The 20,431-nt window shown below is 43.6% G+C and overlaps 1 protein-coding gene and 1 non-coding gene across 2 annotated transcripts; one reads left to right on the top strand and one right to left on the bottom strand.

Moving 5' to 3' along the window:
• Positions 1 to 9,427: 9,427 nt before the first annotated feature.
• LOC121448872 (40S ribosomal protein S25-like) lies at positions 9,428 to 9,805 on the top strand. The gene has a single exon (XM_041653131.1). It carries the CDS (start codon positions 9,428 to 9,430, stop codon positions 9,803 to 9,805), a length of 378 nt encoding a protein of 125 aa, XP_041509065.1.
• An 857-nt stretch (positions 9,806 to 10,662) lies between these two features.
• On the bottom strand, positions 10,663 to 10,736 carry Trnan-guu. The gene has a single exon. It is a non-coding gene; the product is annotated as a tRNA-Asn (tRNA).
• Between the last annotated feature and the right edge of the window lie 9,695 nt (positions 10,737 to 20,431).

Here is a 20,431-nt window from a genome sequence, read left to right as displayed (position 1 = left end):
TCTGTATCTCTGTCAGTGGTTGAGGTATGGGCATTTCTTTGCCCAAAGGCCAGTTCTGCCAAATAGAAAGGCTCCAAGTGGAGTGTCTTTGGTGCTCAACATTCTCTCGGGAAGAGAGCAGTGTTGCCAGGAGCAATTGTGTCTCACTACCACAAAACTCTGAGTTAGATTAAAGGCCATTTTCTACAGCTCTTTGAAGAAGTTGAAGATTATCTATCTATACTGAGTATAATCTCTATATATCTAAAGAACCTGATTAGTCTAATTATAAATGACAAACTTAGATGACCATTAATCTATATAATTCTCAATATCTATCTAACTTAAAGACTAAGAACATAAACGACTGTAAAACAAATGAGGACAATGACCTCCAAATATAAACAATGTACAAATATACATTGCAGTAGGTAAATATATATCAATACACAAATATTATATAAGTATCTTAATCAGAGGTAGAAATGTACACTGCAATATGGTAAATATATACAATATATGTCAATACATAAAAAATGTTTTAAACAGAGGTAGAAACATGCATGCATATGATAGTCAATATAATTTAACTTTCTATCAATATACAAGAATCTACACCAATATATTTGTCTAAAAACAGTAACTCACAATTACAAATCTATTATCCCATCATCCCTCTTTTTTTTCAAAATGATCCCTGAGCTTATAAAATTCCTCCCACAACCCTCAATCGTATACTAATTATAATCAACCCCTAAATGATGTCCCTAAACCCAAGGGCAAACTTTACTGGGAGAGGGGACGTCGTCCTCTAGAATTACTTCCAGCTGTCATGGGGGCGATATTCTTTCTGGTGGATCCTGTGAAAGTAAAATGATGGTTAAATTTCAAGATCAATGTCTTTTAAAATTGCCAATAGTCTCTGAGTATTTTGTGCAGGTCTGGCCAAAATGTTGTATAAGATGTGCACCATTTCAGTTAACCAAGTTGGAACTGTCTTGTGCAGCTGGTACCCAAAGCAGGTCTTGTAGTAGCGTTATTAGTATCATAACGTCATATCAACCAGGTGGAGTTGTTGTTATGGGGCCCCATCTTCTTCCTGGAAACTTCAAATATCACTTCAGGAAAAACTCATTGTTCATTGTGAAAAATTTAAACATTAATCATATATATATATATATTAACTGAAAGGTATGATAGATATATTCAATGAAAAGTATGATAGATATATTCAATGAAAAGTATGATAGATATGAAGCAAAGCAAAGATGTTTTCTAAACTCATATTTCTTTCTGTCCCATATCATGGCTCTTGACATGAGACAGAAACTCCAGAAACTCTGGGTTTTTCTCTTATTAACAGGCTTGGAATTGGAGAGGGACTGAGCCAGAGTCCAACTTCAAAACCAGCTTTATAAATTTAGAAATATGGTTTAATATATTTTACTTACACAACTCATTCAGTTCTCTTGATATTTCCTAAAGGGCAGGTGATGGAGGAATGTCATTGGTTAAATAAAAAGAAACTGCTTGGCCCTCATTGGTTAGAAGATAGGTGGGAGGAGTAAACAGAACAGAACACTGGGAGGAAGAGGAAGTGAGCTCAGACTCGACAGCTCTCCTCTTGGGAGCAGACGCCTCAGAGAGATGCCATGCTCCCCTCGCCAGGACAGACGCATGCGATGAAGCTCCGACCCAGGATGGACATAGGCTAGAATCTTCCTGGTAAGCGCACCTAGGGGTGCTACACAGATGATCAGAAATGGGCTAGTCCAGGTGCGAGAATTAGCCTAGAAGAGGCTAGATAGAAATGGGCCAAGCGGTGTTTAAAAGAATACAGTGTCCGTGTAATTATTTCGGGGCATAAGCTAGCCGAACAGGCGGCCGGGGTGCCAGGGAGGCAGACCCGCCGCTAGTCTTATTACTACAGGCAGGTATTTTTCCATCTGTCAATATCCAAACATCCAGGGTCCCTTGAATTTTTCAAAGATGAGTGTTTTCCTGTGGAGATAGGAATAGAACCCTGCCCCCATTCTATATCTTTTTCTTACCACCTGTATGAATATCATCATTGTGGATGAGTTGTCATTTCTCCTTTCCAAGAGGTTTCTCCTCTTCAAATCGAAACTTTATTAATTTTGATGGTATCCACAATTTTTCTTCTCCTGTGGAAACAAGAGCAAAACCCCTTCCCCAACGTAGCACATCTCCTGGCTTCCATTGAGAGGACAGCACATCTTTGAAATATATCGGTTGATTTAGTTCAGCAGACTTTTCCATTATCCAATGTCTTTCTGCTGCTGTCATTCCTTTCTCATTAGCGTTAAGAAAATTCAAGGTTAATAAAGCATTATGTAATCTATTTCTGGGGGTATTTTCGGTCCCTTTCTGTTTGTTCAACATATCCTTTATAGTACGATTTGATCTTCCTATAACTGCCTGACCTGTAGGATTATTTGGTATACCTGTAATGTGTTTTATATTATAATAATCAAAAAAGCGTTTCATTTTCTTAGATACATATGCTGGACCATTATCTGTCTTTATTTGTGCAGGAATGCCCATGATGGCCATAACTTCCAATAAATGTGTGATTACTGAATCAGCCTTTTCTGAGCTCAGGGCAGTAGCCCATTGAAAATCTGAATACGTGTCTATGGTGTGGTGTACATATTTTAATTTACCAAATTCCATAAAGTGGAACACATCCATCTGCCAGATTTCATTTCTCTTAGTACCCTTTGGGTTACTCCCTGCAGGCAACGGTGTTTGATTATAGAAAGAACAAGTAGGACATCTCTTTATAATGTCCTTAGCTTGTTGCCAAGTAAAGGAAAATTCTTTCTTTAGGCCTTTACTATTGACATGATGCTTCTTATGAAATTCTGAGGCCTGCAACACACTTCCAATCAATAATTGATCAATCTCAGCGTTGCCTTGGGCTAGAGGACCAGGCAGACCTGTATGGGACCGGATGTGTGTTATGTACATCGGACAAAGCCTGTTCCTGATTATGTCTTGTACCTGGATAAACAATGAAGTCAACTCTGTGTCATCTGGTATAAATTCAGCAGTTTCAATATGCAAGATAACTCTTTCTGCATATTGTGAATCCGTAACTATATTAAGAGGGTCTTTAAAATCCCTTAGCACCATAAGAATGGCATATAATTCTGCCTTCTGGACAGAATTATAAGGGCTTTGTTCCACCTTACTCAATTCAGCTGACTTGTAACCTGCTTTCCCTGATTTAGTTGCATCAGTATAGAACGTACAGGCTCTTGTTATTGGAGCATCACGTACAATCCTAGGAAGAATCCAAGACGTTCTCTTTATGAGGTTAAGTCTACCAGTTTTGGGATAGTTGCTATTAATTTCTCACAAAAAATTAGCAGAAGCTCTTTGCCACGGTTTATTGTCTTCCCATAACTTTTTTATTTCTTCAGTAGTAAAAGGCACTATAATTTCTGCTGGGTCTATACCTGCTAGTTGACGAAGTCTCAGCTTACCTTTTATAATTCATTCAGAGACTTTTTCAACATAAGTTTTTAATTTTTAAAAACTTTAGGGTCAGGTTTTTTGCAGACCCGAGCAAGGACGCACAAAGGGGTGGTCACCCCAGGTGTGTGCTGGAGCCTTGTCTGCAAGATTGTGAGAAAGGCGGCAAGGGCGGTGCCGGTGCTCAGGGAGTCCAGACAGGAGGGAGATGGAAGAACTTGACATGGGGTGGAGAGGGACCTACAGGGGCGAGGGTGGTCTGGGGGTGGGATTGGAGTCTATGTAGAGGGACGGACAGGGGCGAGGATGGCCTGGGGTGAGATTGGAGACTATGCACCGTGGACCTGCTCCTGGACTTTAAGAGAAAAACTCCAGACTTTAAGAAATGTTCTCATTACTCCAGGAACTAAACTCCTAAACATATTTTATTTTTTTTATATCCTCAAAAGTTTCTTGATATGCTAGATCAATAATTTTATTTTTGTTTTAGTTAGAATATCTTTAACATCAAAAAAGCGTGAATTACAACTGAATATAGGCAAGTTTTTGATGATTATGTGACCTTGCATATTTTTTTTAATAATTTATTTATTTATTAAGGATTTCTGCCTCCTCCCCGCAACCGCTTCCCATTTCCCTCCCCCTCCCCCGATCAAGTCCCCCTCCCTCATCTGCTCGAAGAGCAATCAGTGTTCCCTGACCTGTGGGAAGCCCAAGGACTGCCCACCTCTTTCCAGGTCTCGTAAGGTGAGCATCCAAACTGCCTAGGCTCCCCCAAAGCCACTACGTGCAGTAGGATCAAAAACCCACTGCGATTGTTCTTGAGTTCTCAGTATTCCTCATTGTCCGCTATGTTCAGCTAGTCCGGATTTATCCCATGCTTTTTCAGACCTAGGCCAGCTGGCCTTGGTGAGTTCCCGATAGAACATCCCCATTGTCTCAGTGTGTGGCTGCACCCCTCGCGGTCCTGAGTTCCTTGCTCCTGCTCCGTCTCCTTCTGCTCCTAATTTGGACCTTGAGATTTCTGTCCGGTGCTCCAATGTGGGTCTCTGTCTCTGTCTCCTTTCATCGCCTGATGAAGGTTAATATTCATGAGGATGCCTATGTGTTTGTCTTTGGATTCACCTTCTTATTTAGCTTCTCTAGGAACATGAATTATAAGCTCAATGTCCTTTATTTATGTCTAGAAACCAAATATGAGTGAGTACATCCCATGTTCCTCTTTTTGGGTCTGGCTTACCACACTCAGGATAGTGTTTTCTATTTCCATCCATTTGTATGCAAAATTCAAGAAGTCCTTGTTTTTTACTGCTGAGTAATACTCTAATATGTATATATTCCATACTTCCTTCATCCATTCTTCCTTTGAAGGGCATCTAGGTTGTTTCCAGGTTGGCTATTACAAACAATGCTGCCATGAACATAGTTGAGCATATAGTTTTGTTGTATGATAGGGCCTCTCTTGGGTATATTCCCAAGAGTGGTATTGCTGGATCCAGGGGTAGGTTGATCCCGAATTTCCTGAGAAACTGAAACACTGCTTTCCAAAGTGGTTGCACAAGTTTGCATTTCCACCAGCAATGGGTGAGTGTACCCCTTTCTCCACAACCTCTCCAGCAAAGGCTATCATTGGTGTTTTTTATTTTAGCCATTCTGACAGGTGTAAGATGGTATCTTAAAGTTGTCTTGATTTGCATTTCCCTGATCGCTAAGGAAGTTGAGCATGACCTTAAGTGTCTTTTGGCCATTTGAAGTTCTTCTGTTGAGAATTCTCTGTTCAGCTCAGTGCCCCATTTTATAATTGGGTTGATTAGCCTTTTGCGGTCTAGTTTCTTGAGTTCTTTATATATTTTGGAGATCAGACCTTTGTCACTTGCGGGGTTGGTGAAGATCTTCTCCCAGTCAGTGGGTTGCCTTTTTGTCTTAGTTACAGTGTCCTTTGCTTTACAGAAGCTTCTCAGCCTCAGGAGGTCCCATTTACTCAATGATGCCCTTAGTGTCTGTGCTGCTGTGGTTATACGTAGGAAGTGGTCTCCTGTGCTAATGTGCTGTAGAGTAATTCCCACTTTCTCTTCTATCAGGTTCAGTGTGTTCGGACTGATATTGAGGTCTTTAATCCATTTGGACTTGAGTTTTGTGCATCGTGATAGATATGGATCTATTTTCATTCTTCTACAGATTGACATCCAGTTTTGCCAGCACAATTTGTTGAAGATGCTCTCTTTTTTCCATTGTATACTTTTAGCTCCTTTATCGAAAATCAGGTGTTCATAGGTTTGTGGGTTAAAGTCAGGGTCTTCTATTAGATTCCATTGGTCGACTTCTCTGTTTTTATGCCAATACCAAGCTCTGTAATAGAGTTTGAAGTCAGGGATAGTAATGCCTCCAGACAATCCTTTATTGTATAAGATTGTTTTGGCTATCCTGGGTTTTTTGTTTTTCCACAGAAAGTTGATTATTGTTACCTCAAGGTCTGTGAAAAATTTTGTTGGCATTGTGATGGGGATTGCATTGAATCTATAGATTGCCTTTAGTAGAATTGCCATTTTTTTACTATTTGATCCAACCTATCCAGGAGCATAGGAGATCTTTCCATTTTCTTGTGTCCTCTTCAATTTCTTTCTTCAAAGACTTCAAGTTCCTGTCAAATAGATCTTTCATTTCTTTCGTTAGTGTTACCCAAAGATACTTCATGCTATTTGTGGCTATCGTGAAAGGTGATGTTTCTCTGATTTCCATCTCTGCTTCTTTATCCTTTGTGTATAGGAGGGCTACTGGGGTTTTTTTTTTTTTGAGTTGATCTTGTATCCTGTCACATCACTGAAGGCATTTATGAGCTGTAGCAGTTTTCTGGTAGAGTTTTTGGGGTCACTTATGTACACTATCATATCATCTGCAAATAATGAAAGTTTGACTTTTTCCTTTCCAATTCGAATCCCCTTGATCTCAATATGTTGTCTTATAGCTATTGCTAGAACTTCAAGCACTATGTTGAAGAGATATGGAGAGAGTGGACAACATTGTCTTGTTCCTGATTTTAGTGAAATCGCTTTGAGTTTCTCTCCATTAATTTGATGTTAGCTGTTGGCTTGCTGTATATTGTTTTATTATATTTATTATTATTTTATATGATCCTTGTATCCCTAATCTCTCCAAGACCTTTATCATAAAAGGTGTTGAATTGTATCAAATGCTTTTTTGGCATGTAATGTAATGATCATATGGCTTTTTTCTTATAGTTTATTTATATGATGAATTACATTGATAGATGTTCGTATGTTGAGCCAGCCCTGCATCTCTGGCATGAAGCCTACTTGATCATAATGGATAATTTTTTGATGTGTTCTTGGATTCGGTTTGCCATTTTTTTATTGATGTTCATGAGTTGATTGGTCTGTAATTCTCTTTCTTGTTTGAGTGTGTGGTTTTGGTATCAAGGTAACTGTAGCTTCATAAGAAGAGTTTGACAATGGCTCTTCTGTTTCTATTATGTGGAACACATTAAGAAATATAGGTATTAGCTCTTCTTGGAAGTTCTGGTAGAATTCTGCATTAAAACCATCTGGCCCTGCTCTTTTTTGGGGGTGGGGGTTTTGATGACAGCTTCTATTTCCTCGTGACTTATAGGGCTATTTAAATTGTTCACCTGGGTCTTGATTTAATTTTGGTATATTGTATTTATCTAAAAAATCCATTTCTTTTGTATTTTCCAATTTTGTGGCTTATAGGCTTTTGTAGTAAGACCTAATAATTCTCTGAATTTCCTCAGTGTCTGTTGTTATGTCCCCCTTTGCGTTTCTGATCTTGTTAATTTGCATGTTCTCTCTGCCTTTTGACTAGTTTGGATAAGGGTTTGTCTATTTTGTTGATTTTTTTTTTGAAATTTTATTTATCATGTGTACAACATTCTGCTTCCCATATACCAAAAGAGGGCGCCAGATCTCATTAAAGATGACTGTGAGCCACTATGTGGATTCTGTGAATTGAATTCAGGACCTCTGGAAGAGCAGTCAGTGCTCTTAACCTCTGAGCCATCCCTCCAGCCCTTTTGTTGATTTTCTGAAAAAACAAAAAAACAAAAAACAAAACAAAACAAAACAAAACAAAAAAACCCCAAAAACTAGCTCTTTGTTTCATTGATTCTTTGTATTGTTTTCTGTGTTTCTATTTAGTTGATTTCAGCCATCAGTTTGATTATTTACAGTCTTCTACTCCTCCTGGGTAAGTCTGCCTTTTTTTTTTCTAGAGCTTTCAGGTGTGCTGTTAAGTCTCTGGTGTGAGCCTTCTCCATTTTCTTTATATGGGCACCTAGTGCTATGAACTTCCTTCTTAGCACTGCTTTCATGGTGTCCCATAGGTTTGGGTATGTTGTGTCTTCATTTTCGTTGAATTAAAGGAAAACTTTAATTTCTTTCTTAATTTTTCCTTGACCCAGGAGTGGTTCAGTAGTTGACTGTTCACTTTTCACAAGTTTGTAGGCTTTCTGGGGGTTGTATTGTTGTTAATTTCTAACTTTACTCCATGGTGAGCCGATAAGACACAGGTGGTTTACTCCAATTTCTTTGTATTTGTGGATGTTTGCTTTGTTACTAAGTCTGAGATCAGTTTTTGAGAAGGTTCCACGAGGTGCTGAGAAGATGGTTTATTTCCTGTTTGGGTAGAATGTTCTATAGATGTCTGTTAAGTTCATTTGACTCAATACATCTATTAGTTCTCTTATTTCTCTGTTAAGTTTCTGTCTGGTTGACCTGTCCATCTCCTACTATTAGTTTGTGGGTTTAAGTTCTAGTTCTTTTGCATATGTGGGTGCTTTTATATTAGGGACATAGATATTCAGGATTGAGACTGCATCTTGATGAATTGTTCCTGTTATGAGTTTAAAGTGTCCTTCTTCATCTCTTCTGATTGATTTTAGTTTGAAATCAATTTTGTTAGATATTAGGATAGCCACAACTGCTTGTTTCTTAGTTCTGTTTGATTGGAAAACCTTTTCCCAGCCCTTTACTCTGAGGTAGTGTCTGTCTTTGAGGTTGAGGAGTGTTTCTTGTAAACAGCAGAATGTTGGATCCTGTTTTTGTATCCATTCTGTTAACCTGTGCCTTTTTATAGGTGAATTGAGTCCATTGATATTAGGTGATATTAATGACCAGTGGTTGTTAACCCCGGTTATTTATTTATTTATTTTGGTGGTAGTGTTTGTGTGTTTCCTTTCTTTGAGTTGTTTTGGTGGAGGGTTATCAGATGTCTGTGATATAGTGGGTATTGTTGGCTTCCTTGTGTTGAGGTTTACCTTCTAATACTTTCTGTAAGGCTGGGTTTGTGGATACGTATTGCTTAAATCTGTTTTTGTCTTGAAATAAATTGATTTCTCCATTGATGGTTAAAGAAAGCTGACCTGGGTATAGTAGTCTGGGCTTGCATCCATGGTCTCTTAGTGTCTGCAGCACATCTATCCAGGACACTCTGGCTTTCAAGTTCTCCATAGAGAAGTCACATGTAATTTTGCTAGGTTTACCTTTATATGTTACTTGACCTTTTACCTTTGCAGCTCTTAATATTCTTTCTTTATTCTGTATGTTTTGTGTTTTGATTATTTTATGGTGAGGGGATATTTTTTGATTCTTGTTTTTTGATCCAGTATATTTGGTGTTCTCTAAGCTTCTTGTACCTTCATAAGAATATCCTTCTTTAGGTTGGGAAAGTTTTCTTCTATAATTTTGTTGAATATATTTTTGAGCCTTTGAGCTGAAATTCTTCCAATACCAATTTTCTTAACAAATATCAGGTAAAAAGCAGGGTGTGTTTGAAGAGCAAAATAAAAAGTGTTCTTTGTTTCTTTGTGGGATGACAAAATAAGTCTGGTGAGCTATATATTTCTCTTGTCTACCTCTGACTTTTTCCCGACATCTTAGGGAGGCTGCAGTGTCCTTTCCACTCTCCGAGCTCCATCATGCCGCCCAAGGGTGACAACAAGAAGAAAGATGACGGAAAGTCGGCCCAAAAGGACACAGGCCCAGTAAATAAGTCTGGTGGCAAGGCCAAAGGGAAGAAGTGGTCCAAAGGCAAAGTTCAGGGCAGGCTCAACAATCTAGTCCTGTTTGACAAGGCTCCATATGACAAACTCTGTAAGGAAGTTCCTAACTGTAAGCTTATTACTCCAGCTGTGGTCCCTGAGAGACTCAAGGTTCAGGGTTCCTTGGCCAGGGCAGCCCTTCAGGAGCTGCTTAGTAAAGGGCTCATCAAGCTGGTTTCAGAGCTCAGAGCCCAAGTAATTTCCACGAGAAACACAAAGGGTGAGGACGCCCCAGTTGCTGGTGAAGATACATAAATAGGTTCAATTTATTTAGAAAAATAAATTTTTTTATATTTATTTATTTATTTATTATGCATACAATATTCTGTCTGTGTGCAGGCCAGAAGAGGGCACCAGACCTCATTACAGATGGTTGTCAGCCACCATGTGGTTGCTGGGAATTGAACTCAGGACCTTTGGAAGAGCAGGCAATGCTCTTAACCGCTGAGCCATCTCTCCAGCCCGAAAAATAAATTTTTTTTTAAAATAAAAATGCACGTTCTGGGCTGTAGGGATAATCAGAGCCTTCCCTGCAGTGTTGTGTGGGCTCCACGAGAGGGCAGGCATAGAGTTTTACAGGTTGCTCACATTCACCTGGTGTCTAATTAAGGCCAGGAATATCTGACTCAGACATTGATATTCTTCCAAAAAAAAATACTTTTGGACTATTGGCAAAATATGCTGTTTTATTCTAGTCAGCACAGTGTATTTTCCAGTTCAACTTAGTGGTGTAAAGTTTACCCGTTTTATTAAAACCTGGTCTGTTTCCTGCGCTTTGGTGACTTGCTATTCATAATTTTCCTTTAATAAGAAAGGATTCTCACAGTATCCAACCCCCAAGTAAACCAACGACAATAGGAGGTTTTGTACACAGGTATCCCCCTCCCCACCGCACCTCATTCCATCAAAAAATTATACAAATTGACTTTGCTGATTTCCCTACCAGACAGCATGTGACAGGCAAGTTAATAAATCCCTTAAATACAGGAGCTAAGGTTTTGCATGAACTTTGTAAATTTTAAGAATGTATGAGTGTGCTCTCTCCAGTTGTCAAGTCAGCACACAAGTGGCTGTCAATATGGAAAGTTGTTTGTTAAAAGCCTAAAGGCCATCGTCCCTGGGTGGGATTGAACCACCAACCTTTCAGTTAACAGCTGAACGCACTAACCGATTGCTCCACAGAGACAGTGCACAGATGTCTGACAGGTCGCCTTGGTGATCCAGGCGTCACGGCAGCGGCCACACCTGGGATACCCACAGGTCCATGGCGGAGCATCCGGAGCAGGAGGCCTCAAAGCCAAAGGCCCTGCCTCCCGAGTGTCCCGCCAAAGCTTTCCCAGCTCCCGCGAAAGTTTTTAACCTGGATACTCGAGGACGCTGAGACCTGGCCATCACCCGGAGTTCGTGGACTCCATGGACTCCATGCTGGCAGACGCGCGTTCCCGGGGCCCAGCCGGACTCCGGGAAGGAGCCCAAGTCCGCTTTAGGGTCCGGTCCTTTGAGACCCCGAGCACGGACGCGCGAAGATTGGTCACCCCAGGTGTGTGCTGGAACCTCAGTGGGACCCGTGTGGGAAAGGCGGCGAGTGCGGTGCCAGTGCTCAGGGAGTCCGGACGGGATGGAGATGGACGAACTTGACCCGGAGTGGAGAGGGACCGACGGGGGCGAGGGTGGCCTGGCAGTGGGATTGGGAGCTATGAACCGCGGAGACCAGAGGAGGTGGAGCCTGGGGGAGCCCCAGTGTATATCCTAGAGATTTCTTTGAACTGAGCTAATGCAGTTGGAAGCCAATTTAAGTTAGGAAGATAATAAAATGACAAGGGGTGTTTTGTTTTGTTTTGAATGAATCAGAACAATGGCTTTTTGTTTTGTTTTGAATGAATCAGAACAATGGCTTTCTACCAGAGGCTTCTGTCTTTCAGCTAGGGGTGTGCTGGTCCCGAGCCTGCGTCTGGTGTATGTTAAGTGCAGGAATGAATTAAGGAAAGTCTGGAGTCTCAAGCCAAAATTTAGGACATAGTTTCCGACAAGTGCTCCTGAACATTAAGACAAAAACTCCAGACCTGAAGGGATGTTCTCATTAACCCAGGCCATAATTTCCTAAAGATGCCAATTCTAAGGCCGATGTTTTTGTTTTCCTGACAAGGATGGGCAAAAATACAGACTTTTTTTTGGGGGGGGGGGGTTCGAGACAGGGTTTCTCTGTGGCTTTGGAGCCTTTCCTGGAACTAGCTCTGTAGACTTGGCTGTTCTCGAACTCACAGAGATCCGCCTGCCTCTGCCTCCCGAGTGCTGGGATTAAAGGCGTGCAGCAAAAAGAAATACAGAAAAAGAAACATATAAGAAAAAAAAAAGACCTTCCTTTATCCCAATCCTCCTTTTTCCCCAAGTTCCCCCCATTCTCCCCTTCTCCCTTTTCTCTCCCCATCTCCCCTTAACCCCATCCCACCCCACCCCCAAGATCTCAACTTTCTCCCCGGCAATTTTGTCTACTTCCCATAGCCAAGAGGACAACTATATGTTTTTCCTTTGGTTCACCTTCTTACTTAGCTTCTTTGGGATCACCAATTGTAGACTCCGTGACCCTTGTTTATGGCTAGAAACCAATTATGAGTGAGTACATCCCATATTCATCTTTTTGGGTCTGGGTTACCTCACTCAGGATAGTGTTTTCTATTTCCATCCATTTGCATGCAAAATTTGAGAAGTCATTGTTTTTTTACCGCAGCGTAGTACTCTAATGTGTAGATATTCCACACTTTCTTCATCCATTCTTCCATTGAAGGGCATCTAGGTTGTTTCCAGGTTCTGGCTATTACAAATAATACTGCTATGAACATAGTTGAACAAATGCTCTTGTCATATAATAGGGCATCTCTTGGGTATATTCCCAGGAGTGGTATTGCTGGGTCCAGGGGTAGGTTGATCCCGAATTTCCTGAGAAACCGAAACACCGATTTCCAAAGTGGTTGCACAAGATTGCATTCCCACCAGCAATGGATGAGGGTACCCCTTCCTCCACAGCCTCTCCAGCAAAGGCTATCATTGGAGTTTTTTATTTTAGCCATTCTGACAGGTGTAAGATGATATCTCAAAGTTGTTTTGATTTGCATTTCCCTGATCGCTAAGGAGGTTGAGCATGACCTTAAGTGTCTTTTGGCCATTTGAACTTCCTCTGCTGAGAATTCTCTGTTCAGTTCAGTGCCCCATTTTTTAATTGGGTTAATTAGCATTTTAAAGTCTAGTTTCCTGAGTTCTTTATATATTTTGGAGATCAGACCTTTGTCTGTTGTGGGGTTGGTGAAGATCTTCTCCCAGTCAGTAGGTTGCCTTTTTGTCTTGGTGACAGTGTCCTTTGCTTTACAGAAGCTTCTCAGTTTTAGTAGGTCCCATTTATTCAATGTTGCCCTTAATGTCTGTGCTGTTGGGGTTACACATAGGAAGCGATAGGAAGGATTTGGATAAAGGAAGGTTGGATAGGGGAGCACGGAAGCACAATTCTTAGTTAAGGGAACCACCTTAGAGTTGGCAAGAGACTTGAACCTAGAGTGGCTCCCAGATGCCCAAGCCGAGGTCCCCAGTTAGTTCCTTGGGCAGCTGAGGATAGGGAACCTGAAATTACCCTATCCTATAGCAATACTGACAAATATCTTGCATATCATCATAGAACCTTCATCTGGTGATGGATGGAGATAGAGACAGAGACCCACACTGGAGCACTGGACTGAGCTCCCAAGGTCCCAATGAGGAGCAGAAGGAGGGAGAACATGAGCAAAGAAGTCGGGACCACGAGGGGGTCACCCACCCACTGAGAAAGTGGAGCTGATCTATTGGGAGCTCACCAAGGCCAGCTGGACTGTGACTGAAAAAGCATGGGATAAAACTGGACTCTCTGAGCATGGCGAACAATGAGGGCTGATGAGAAGCCAAGGACAATGGCACGGGGTTTTGAACCTACGAAATGTGCTGGCTTTGTGGGAGCCTAGCCAGTTTGGATGTTCACCTTCCTAGAAATGGACGGAGGACCTAGGACTTACCACAGGGCAGGGAACCCTGACTGCTCTTTGGACTGGAGAGGGAGGGGGAGAGGAGTGGGGGGAGGGTGAGAAGGGTGGGAGGAGGGGGAGAAGGGTGGGAGGAGGGGGAGGGAAATGGGAGGCTGGGAGGAGGTGGAAACTTGTTTTATTTTTCTCTCCTTTTCTCAATAAAATAAATGGAAAAAAAAAGAAATTAAAACAGAAAAAAAAAGAAAGGAACGAAGGGAACCAAATATGAGAAAATGGCAGAAGCCGAGACCACAAACGAGGTCGCAAATTAATAAAAATTATGCAGTCAAATTTCCCTAATTTGGGGAAATCACAGGGGCCAGTACAACACTAGTGCAATTCGGTCACCCTCGCCTGAATAAACCAAAGCCCTGTTGACAGTGCTCACTTAGCTGGGTGTGTGCTTTACTTCCCGTAGCCATGACTCAGCCCCACCGGCACTGTGTTTGAATACATGATCACTTGACCGCGCAGACTTCGGTACGTCCCTGGATGCGCACCTGATTCCTGCGCCCCGCTGCCACCCGCGAATCACCGCTCCATTCCATGCTGCACTGGAAATCCCTAGCCTTTCCGCAAAGCCTGTGGATGCAGCATCCCTGCGCGACCCTCATTTGCATATACCGCGCCCCCAACCGGCGCCCAAGGGTGCCAGCACACCCATCCCAATTGTCCTTTTGGCCTGATGGATTTTCTTCCTTGCTGAGAGATGGATGGAGTGTTGCAGGACCAGAGACAAATCATCTTGAATTTTCTCTAACTCACAAATAGCCAATGGCTGCTCACAGCCGTGCACTAACAGCCTTGTCGCTGGTTCGTGTACCCGCAGACCCCTAACTTCTGCCAATAGGAAGTCAGAGAAGCCAGGCAGCAAGAGAGCCAGCACTACAGCAGAGGTCTCCAGCTTCGCTGGAACCTGCCCACCTCATGTCTCCACCACTGCATTTTACAAGGCTCTTGATGTATGGATTTCTCTGTTCTCTTCAACAGAAACACCATGAGACTGACACTACCTTGGGACATGGTATTTGGGGTGACCCCAGTCTGTGTTCCTGGTCCAGGGGATCCACTCTGCCCTCTCAGGGTCTCCTGCATGTGTGTCGTGCACACATACAATCAGGTACAAACACACATACAAAAATAAGTAAGTGCTTTTTTTCTGTGTTGTGTATGTGGGGGATGGGCAGGTGTATGTGTGCCATGACTGGCGTGTGGAGGCCAGCGGACAGTTTGCAGCAGTCGGATCTCTTTCTGCTATGCCTGCTCCGTGGATCAAGCTCTTGGATGATCAATCCTGACAGCAAACCCTTGCCTGCAAGCCCTCTCTATGTCCCTTTAAAATCTCTCCCTCTCTGTCCTTCTCTGCCTCTCTGCATTCCCCCCACCAGACCTCATCCCCGCCCCAGAAAGGGTCTGTCTACATAGTGATGGCAAGAAGAGCTTTGTGCCACCGTGCCTGACCCCCTTAAAACCTCTTTAGCCCACATGCAGACATAACACAGCAATTTAAGGTTTTCAGATGATCGTACCGTTTATCATTGCATCATACACAACAATTTCTCTTCTATAGTGTGTTTTGGTTAAGACACCTCAGCCCCTGGCATCCATATACACAAAAAGTCTGGAATGTTTGAGTGGAAAGTTCCACCTCAAATCCCCTCCTCTGGGAGTTGCCTCAGTCGAGACTTCACCTCAGAGAAAGCCTGCCAAAGGGTGACCCCTCCCTAGAGATGCTCAAGACCATTCCCACAGGGTGCTTAAACTGCCCCCCAGGGACAAACTTGTGGTTTCTCTCTCTTATTTCCTCATCTCCTCTCTGAGGCCTGGAAGGCCACCAGAAGCATTAGTATTCATTCAAAACATGGGCTTTTTCTGTATCAGTTTGATTTGGTCTGATTTGGATTATTGTGTCCGTGGAGAGGTTTGTTGTGTCTCAAAACCTTTTCGCAATGTTTTTGAAACAATGACTGGAGAGAGGTTGGGATTCTAAAATGGGGACTAAATTCCCAGAGAAGGGCAACAGAAACTGTCTGGACCCTCTTGTTACTGCTGGGAAATACTTCAATCCACCCAGACATGGTATCTACCAAAAACCAGGAAATATTTAACCCATGTGACTGTAGGCATATGAGTAAAATCAAGCTGTCACTCAGTCCCCAGAAGGGAACCCATAGCCTGGTGGGTGGGAAAAGGGAAGCTACGATACTTGGACTTGGAATCTGACTTTTGACAGATTTTATAAGAGGCAGTGATAGTTTTTAAGAACTCTAAGTCCTCCGGGCTGTGTTAGAAGTGAGCCTTGACAACGTGAGACAGAGCCTGACTATTTGGATGAAGAGTTGATGTAGGTAGGACAGAATTGGCCAAGTGTCAGTTGGTGCCTGTGAGAATGTGGGCCGTACTGTATGAACCCCCTGAGGTGATTGAGGTAAGTCTGGGCCTGGAAGGCTGCTGCCCTGGCTGCTTGGTCAGCTTGGTTGTTTCCCTTAGAGATGATGGAGTCTGATCCCTTAGAGATGACTAGATTCTGATGAGACCAGCAGTGAATAATTCCTATAGCTCTGGGGAGATGGGAGGCCTTTAACATGGCCATAATGTGGTCTAGTTAGTTATGGATCCTCCTTTTGGGATAAGAAACTCTTGCTCTTTCCAGATAGCACAGACAGCAGGGCAAATAACAAAGCCAAGTTTTAATCAGTGTGGGAAGAGAGGGGACCCCTGTGACAACCTCAACCTGATATCTGGTTTATTAGGAGAAGGGGAAAGTGGGAATCTTTTCTTAATAAAAGAAAATTATGGACAAGTCACCAAAGCACAAGAAATGAACCAGAATTTAACAAAACAGGTAAACTTTACACCACTGGCTAAAGATATCCATACAGCAGAATGACCAAAATGTAATTTATAATCACAAAACCCTAGAACCAAGTTATTTCAAAAACCACTTGGTGTGGAAAGACCAAAATAAATCCAATAAACCCCCAGCCTCTGTCATATTTAGTTAGGAGTCCAGGTAGTGACTGTTTTTGCCTCTGCAAGTGAGTAGCATCTGTGAAAGGTGCAGGGAGGCTGGTTTACTCCCGAGCTCTCCAGAAGGAACCCAGAGCAGTTCGCTTCCTCCACAGGTACCCAGCCACCATGGAGAAGTGCCATTGAGGGCTATCATGTGCTTGGGAAAAATACTGCACCTGCAAGAGTAGCATCGATCCACAGACGTCTCAGTGACTGCCCTCACCACCTAACCAAGGCACAGATGCATTTACTCGGTGCAGCTCACAATACATAGGCGTTGGAGAAATCACTTCTGCAGGACAGGCCAGTCAGAAGGAAGCCTCCCAGTCTGAAAAGGGCAGAACTTGACAGAGACTCTGGTGAGCACCCAACATCAGGCACATGGCTCGCTGTGATTGTATAGTGGTTAGTACTCTGCATTGTGGCCGCAGCAACCTCGGTTCAAATTCCAGTCAAAGCAATCGTTGTCCTTCCTGTCTGGTGTGCTGTTTCTTGCCACCATAAACCTACACCTAGCTAATGTCTTGACACAGACTCAAGTATCCTTAGTTAGAGTCCCGCTGACATGGAGGAACTCAAACACTATTGGTACAGTTTGCAGCTTGGAGTCTTCACTGTCAATCACGCTGTCTCAGGTGAACTCACAAAATCACCTTCACTGTCAGTCACCCTAGACCCAGGGCATAGTAAGCACCATCTTTGAACAACACCCCTACACCTGGTTTTGGTCGTGTCAGCATGATGCAGGGTCTGAATGTTCCTATCTGGTATTTGTCTTAGTAATAACACATTAGTGGGAAAGCTTGTTTTCTATGTCCTGCCCTCCCCTTTATGTGTGCTCTCTGTGCCTAAGGGTCCTGAGCCATATCATCGAAGGCCGAGGTTTTCAAAGAGAGAGGAAGGAGCCTTCTTCTAAAGACTCTGAAGAAGGTGGTGTTGAGGATTTGAAACTTTGGAGCTCCAGAACCAGAAAATTCCATCCTTGCTCCTTCAATCCATCTGGATTGTAGCCACTTATGACAAACCAGCATCCATATCTGGTGCCCAAGAAGACACACGGTGAGTTCTCCATGCAGTGGTTCTGAGATACTACCAACAAGTCCTGAAGTTCTCTCTGGTCTTCTGTCTCTCCCACCTGGAACATGCAGAGAAGGTCCCTGTGGAGCCTCCTCTAACCGCACAAAAGGGCTCAGATCACTTGGTTCTTCCTTCCTGAGACCACTCTCGCCATCTGGGGGATAAGGTATCCTGGAGACAGTAGCCCTCCAAGACTGTGCTGGGCCACCCTAATTATCATCTGCCACCAACTCTGCCACCCATCTCTCCATCTCTCAAGGCAGATCTCCCGCCTAGGGTCTCCCTGCCAGTATCCTGATAAGAGAGTTGTCTCCCTCTTTCTGTCTCTCACCAAACAGCTCCCATGTAGCCCAGGCTGGCCTCCATCTCACCCTGCAGCTAAGAATAACCTGCAAGCTCTGCTCTCCCTGTCTTCCTAGATGTCAAGGCATGTTTACATGGTGCTGTAATGGAACTTGGGGTTTAATGTCTCCTAGAGAAGCCCTCCACCACCTGAGCTCCCATCCTGGTCTGCCTGTCTTCTTTGAACCAGAGTTTCTTAGTCCAGGATGGTCTGGAACTCCTGATCTTCCTGTGCTGTTACCCCCAACACTGGCATGACAGGCTTGTGTCTCACACATCTTCCTTCTGATCAATGAACACCTCTCCAGCATCCCAGGGTCTGGTGTTGGGTCACTATCATGAGAATGTGGACACGAGGGAGGTGAAGGACACTAACCACCTGGGGTGTCAGGCAAAGGTGCATTCCCACAGGCACACAGTTATTAGGCAGCGTGTGATTGTGTGCAGGTTTTCCTGTTTACGTGTGTGTGGGTGTGGGTGTGTGTGCTTGTGTCTCCATCACTAATGATTCCTCTAGATACTGCACACTGACCTCTGGGTGCCACTACTCTTTCATCAGTCTATTGCTTCAAGGTTGGGGCCATCATACTCTTTCTACGACTGTTTGCTTTCTGTATCTGAACCTCACCTGGGCTCAGTGGTTCCAGGTAGACCTGCCAAGAGCTAGTCACACCCTCTCTATCAACCTCATAGCTTGAGTGAGCCCTAGGGACATTCTGAGTGAAATTTTCATCACTTCCTATGTGTCTTCTCTTTGTTTTGAACACTCCAGTCTCTAAAAGTCTGAGGATCTGCACCAGTGCTCGTTCACTTCAGAGATCTCATCTGTTCTACTCCCTTTATCCGGACCTCATTTCTAAGCATCCTTTGTTTCTCACGTTACTTGAGTGTGGATCTTAAGGAGGGAAAAGCCATCCCTGGGCAGCGGTTGGGAAGTGATCGTTCAGTTTCTCACACAACACCTGAGAAGCAGAGAGCTAGATTTCTGGCTTTAGGAAGACAATGTGTCTAAAGACTTCCCCGGTGTCCCCAGAGAGGCTCTTGGAAATGGCACCTTAGTTTCAGGTCACTTTTGGGTGAAGTAGTTAGCAGGGGTTAAGAGCTGTATCATATGACATCAGCAGTCCCCCACCTGGACATTCTACTGTATCCTGGAGAGCCTGGAATTCTGTGATGTCACCTGTGTTGTGGCAACGCCAACTGCCCTTGAGGCATTCGTTCAGTGCCTGTGTGGTTCACCCACAGCCATGCTGACACGACTGGACAGGCTGCTTGGGAGACAGGATGGAGAGCGCAGGGAGGCCAGAGAGAGGCACAGGGAAGATGGCCTTCAGTCTCCGAGCCACACATCAAGAAATAAATGGTTCTGGAGAAAGCGCAGTGAGTCCTGGGCAGGGGACAGAGATTCCTGAAGGATGAAGGCTTAAGTTGATCCTTTCAGGAGTGGGACTCAGGAGGTGGGAGTTCCTGGGAAGCGATGTCCTCTTCTGCTTTTCTGAGTTACTAAAGAGCAGACCCAGAGTCGAGGATTTCTGATGGTGTGTGTGGCAGAGAGCCAGGGATGGACAAGGCTTCAATTGCTGTGCTGAGGGCCCTCTGCTTTCCCTCGGCCTCTGCGTGGGAAGCACAGAGGGACCACAGTGGTTCCAGTTCCAGCCCTGCCCTTCACCGTCACTGGATTTCTTTTGCTTGTGTGTCGCTAAAAAGAGGGAGAGTAACGTCCCCCAGACAAGCTCCCAAATAAATCACACACAGAGGCTTCTTCTTTCTTCTGAATGCCTGCCCTTAGCTTGGCATGTTTCTTGTCAGCTCTTCTTGACTTAAATTATCCTGACTACCTTATGCCTCTGGCTTTTTATCTTTCCCTTCTGTAAATCTTACTTCCACTCTTACTCCATGGCTGCTGAGTGAGTTGGTGAATGGCCACCTGAGTCCTTCATTCTTGTTCTAGGGCTCCTCGTTATTCTCCTCTCAGAGTTCACCTTCTATTTATACTCTCTGCCTGCTAGTGCCACCTATCCTTGCTTCAGTCTCCCTATTGGCTGTCCATCTCTTTATTAGGACCATCAGGTGTTTTAGACAGGCACAGTAACCCAGCTTCACAGAGTTAAACAAATGCAGCATAAACAAAGTCCCACACCTGAAAATAGTATTTCCCAACATTGATGGACATATCGAGCAACAGTGATTGGGTATGGAGACATGGCTTATGGGTCTCAACTAGAGGATAGCTGTCTACTCTGTGAGATCTTCAGTGGGTTCCATGCATTCCCTCTTCCTCAGGCCTCTTTTAGGGACTTAACATGGTCTCTCATGGCCCCGTACCATCTAACTGTACAAATTCACTGATGTTTGTCTACCTATAGGGAGTACTGGAAAGGCACGGACCTCAGCCTCCCTCACT

Source organism: Microtus oregoni, unplaced genomic scaffold (genome assembly GCF_018167655.1).
Source record: "Microtus oregoni isolate MIOR12 unplaced genomic scaffold, Mior012 000005F_ref0000423, whole genome shotgun sequence".
Taxonomy (NCBI): Eukaryota; Metazoa; Chordata; class Mammalia; order Rodentia; family Cricetidae; genus Microtus; species Microtus oregoni.
Note: the sequence above shows the minus strand (reverse complement) of the source record. Positions and strands in the feature narration are given on the sequence as shown.

What these genes read in the sequence shown, in the direction of transcription:
- LOC121448872 (XM_041653131.1), top strand. Translation starts at nt 9,428, where the DNA reads ATGCCGCCCAAGGGTGACAACAAGAAGAAAGATGACGGAAAGTCGGCC.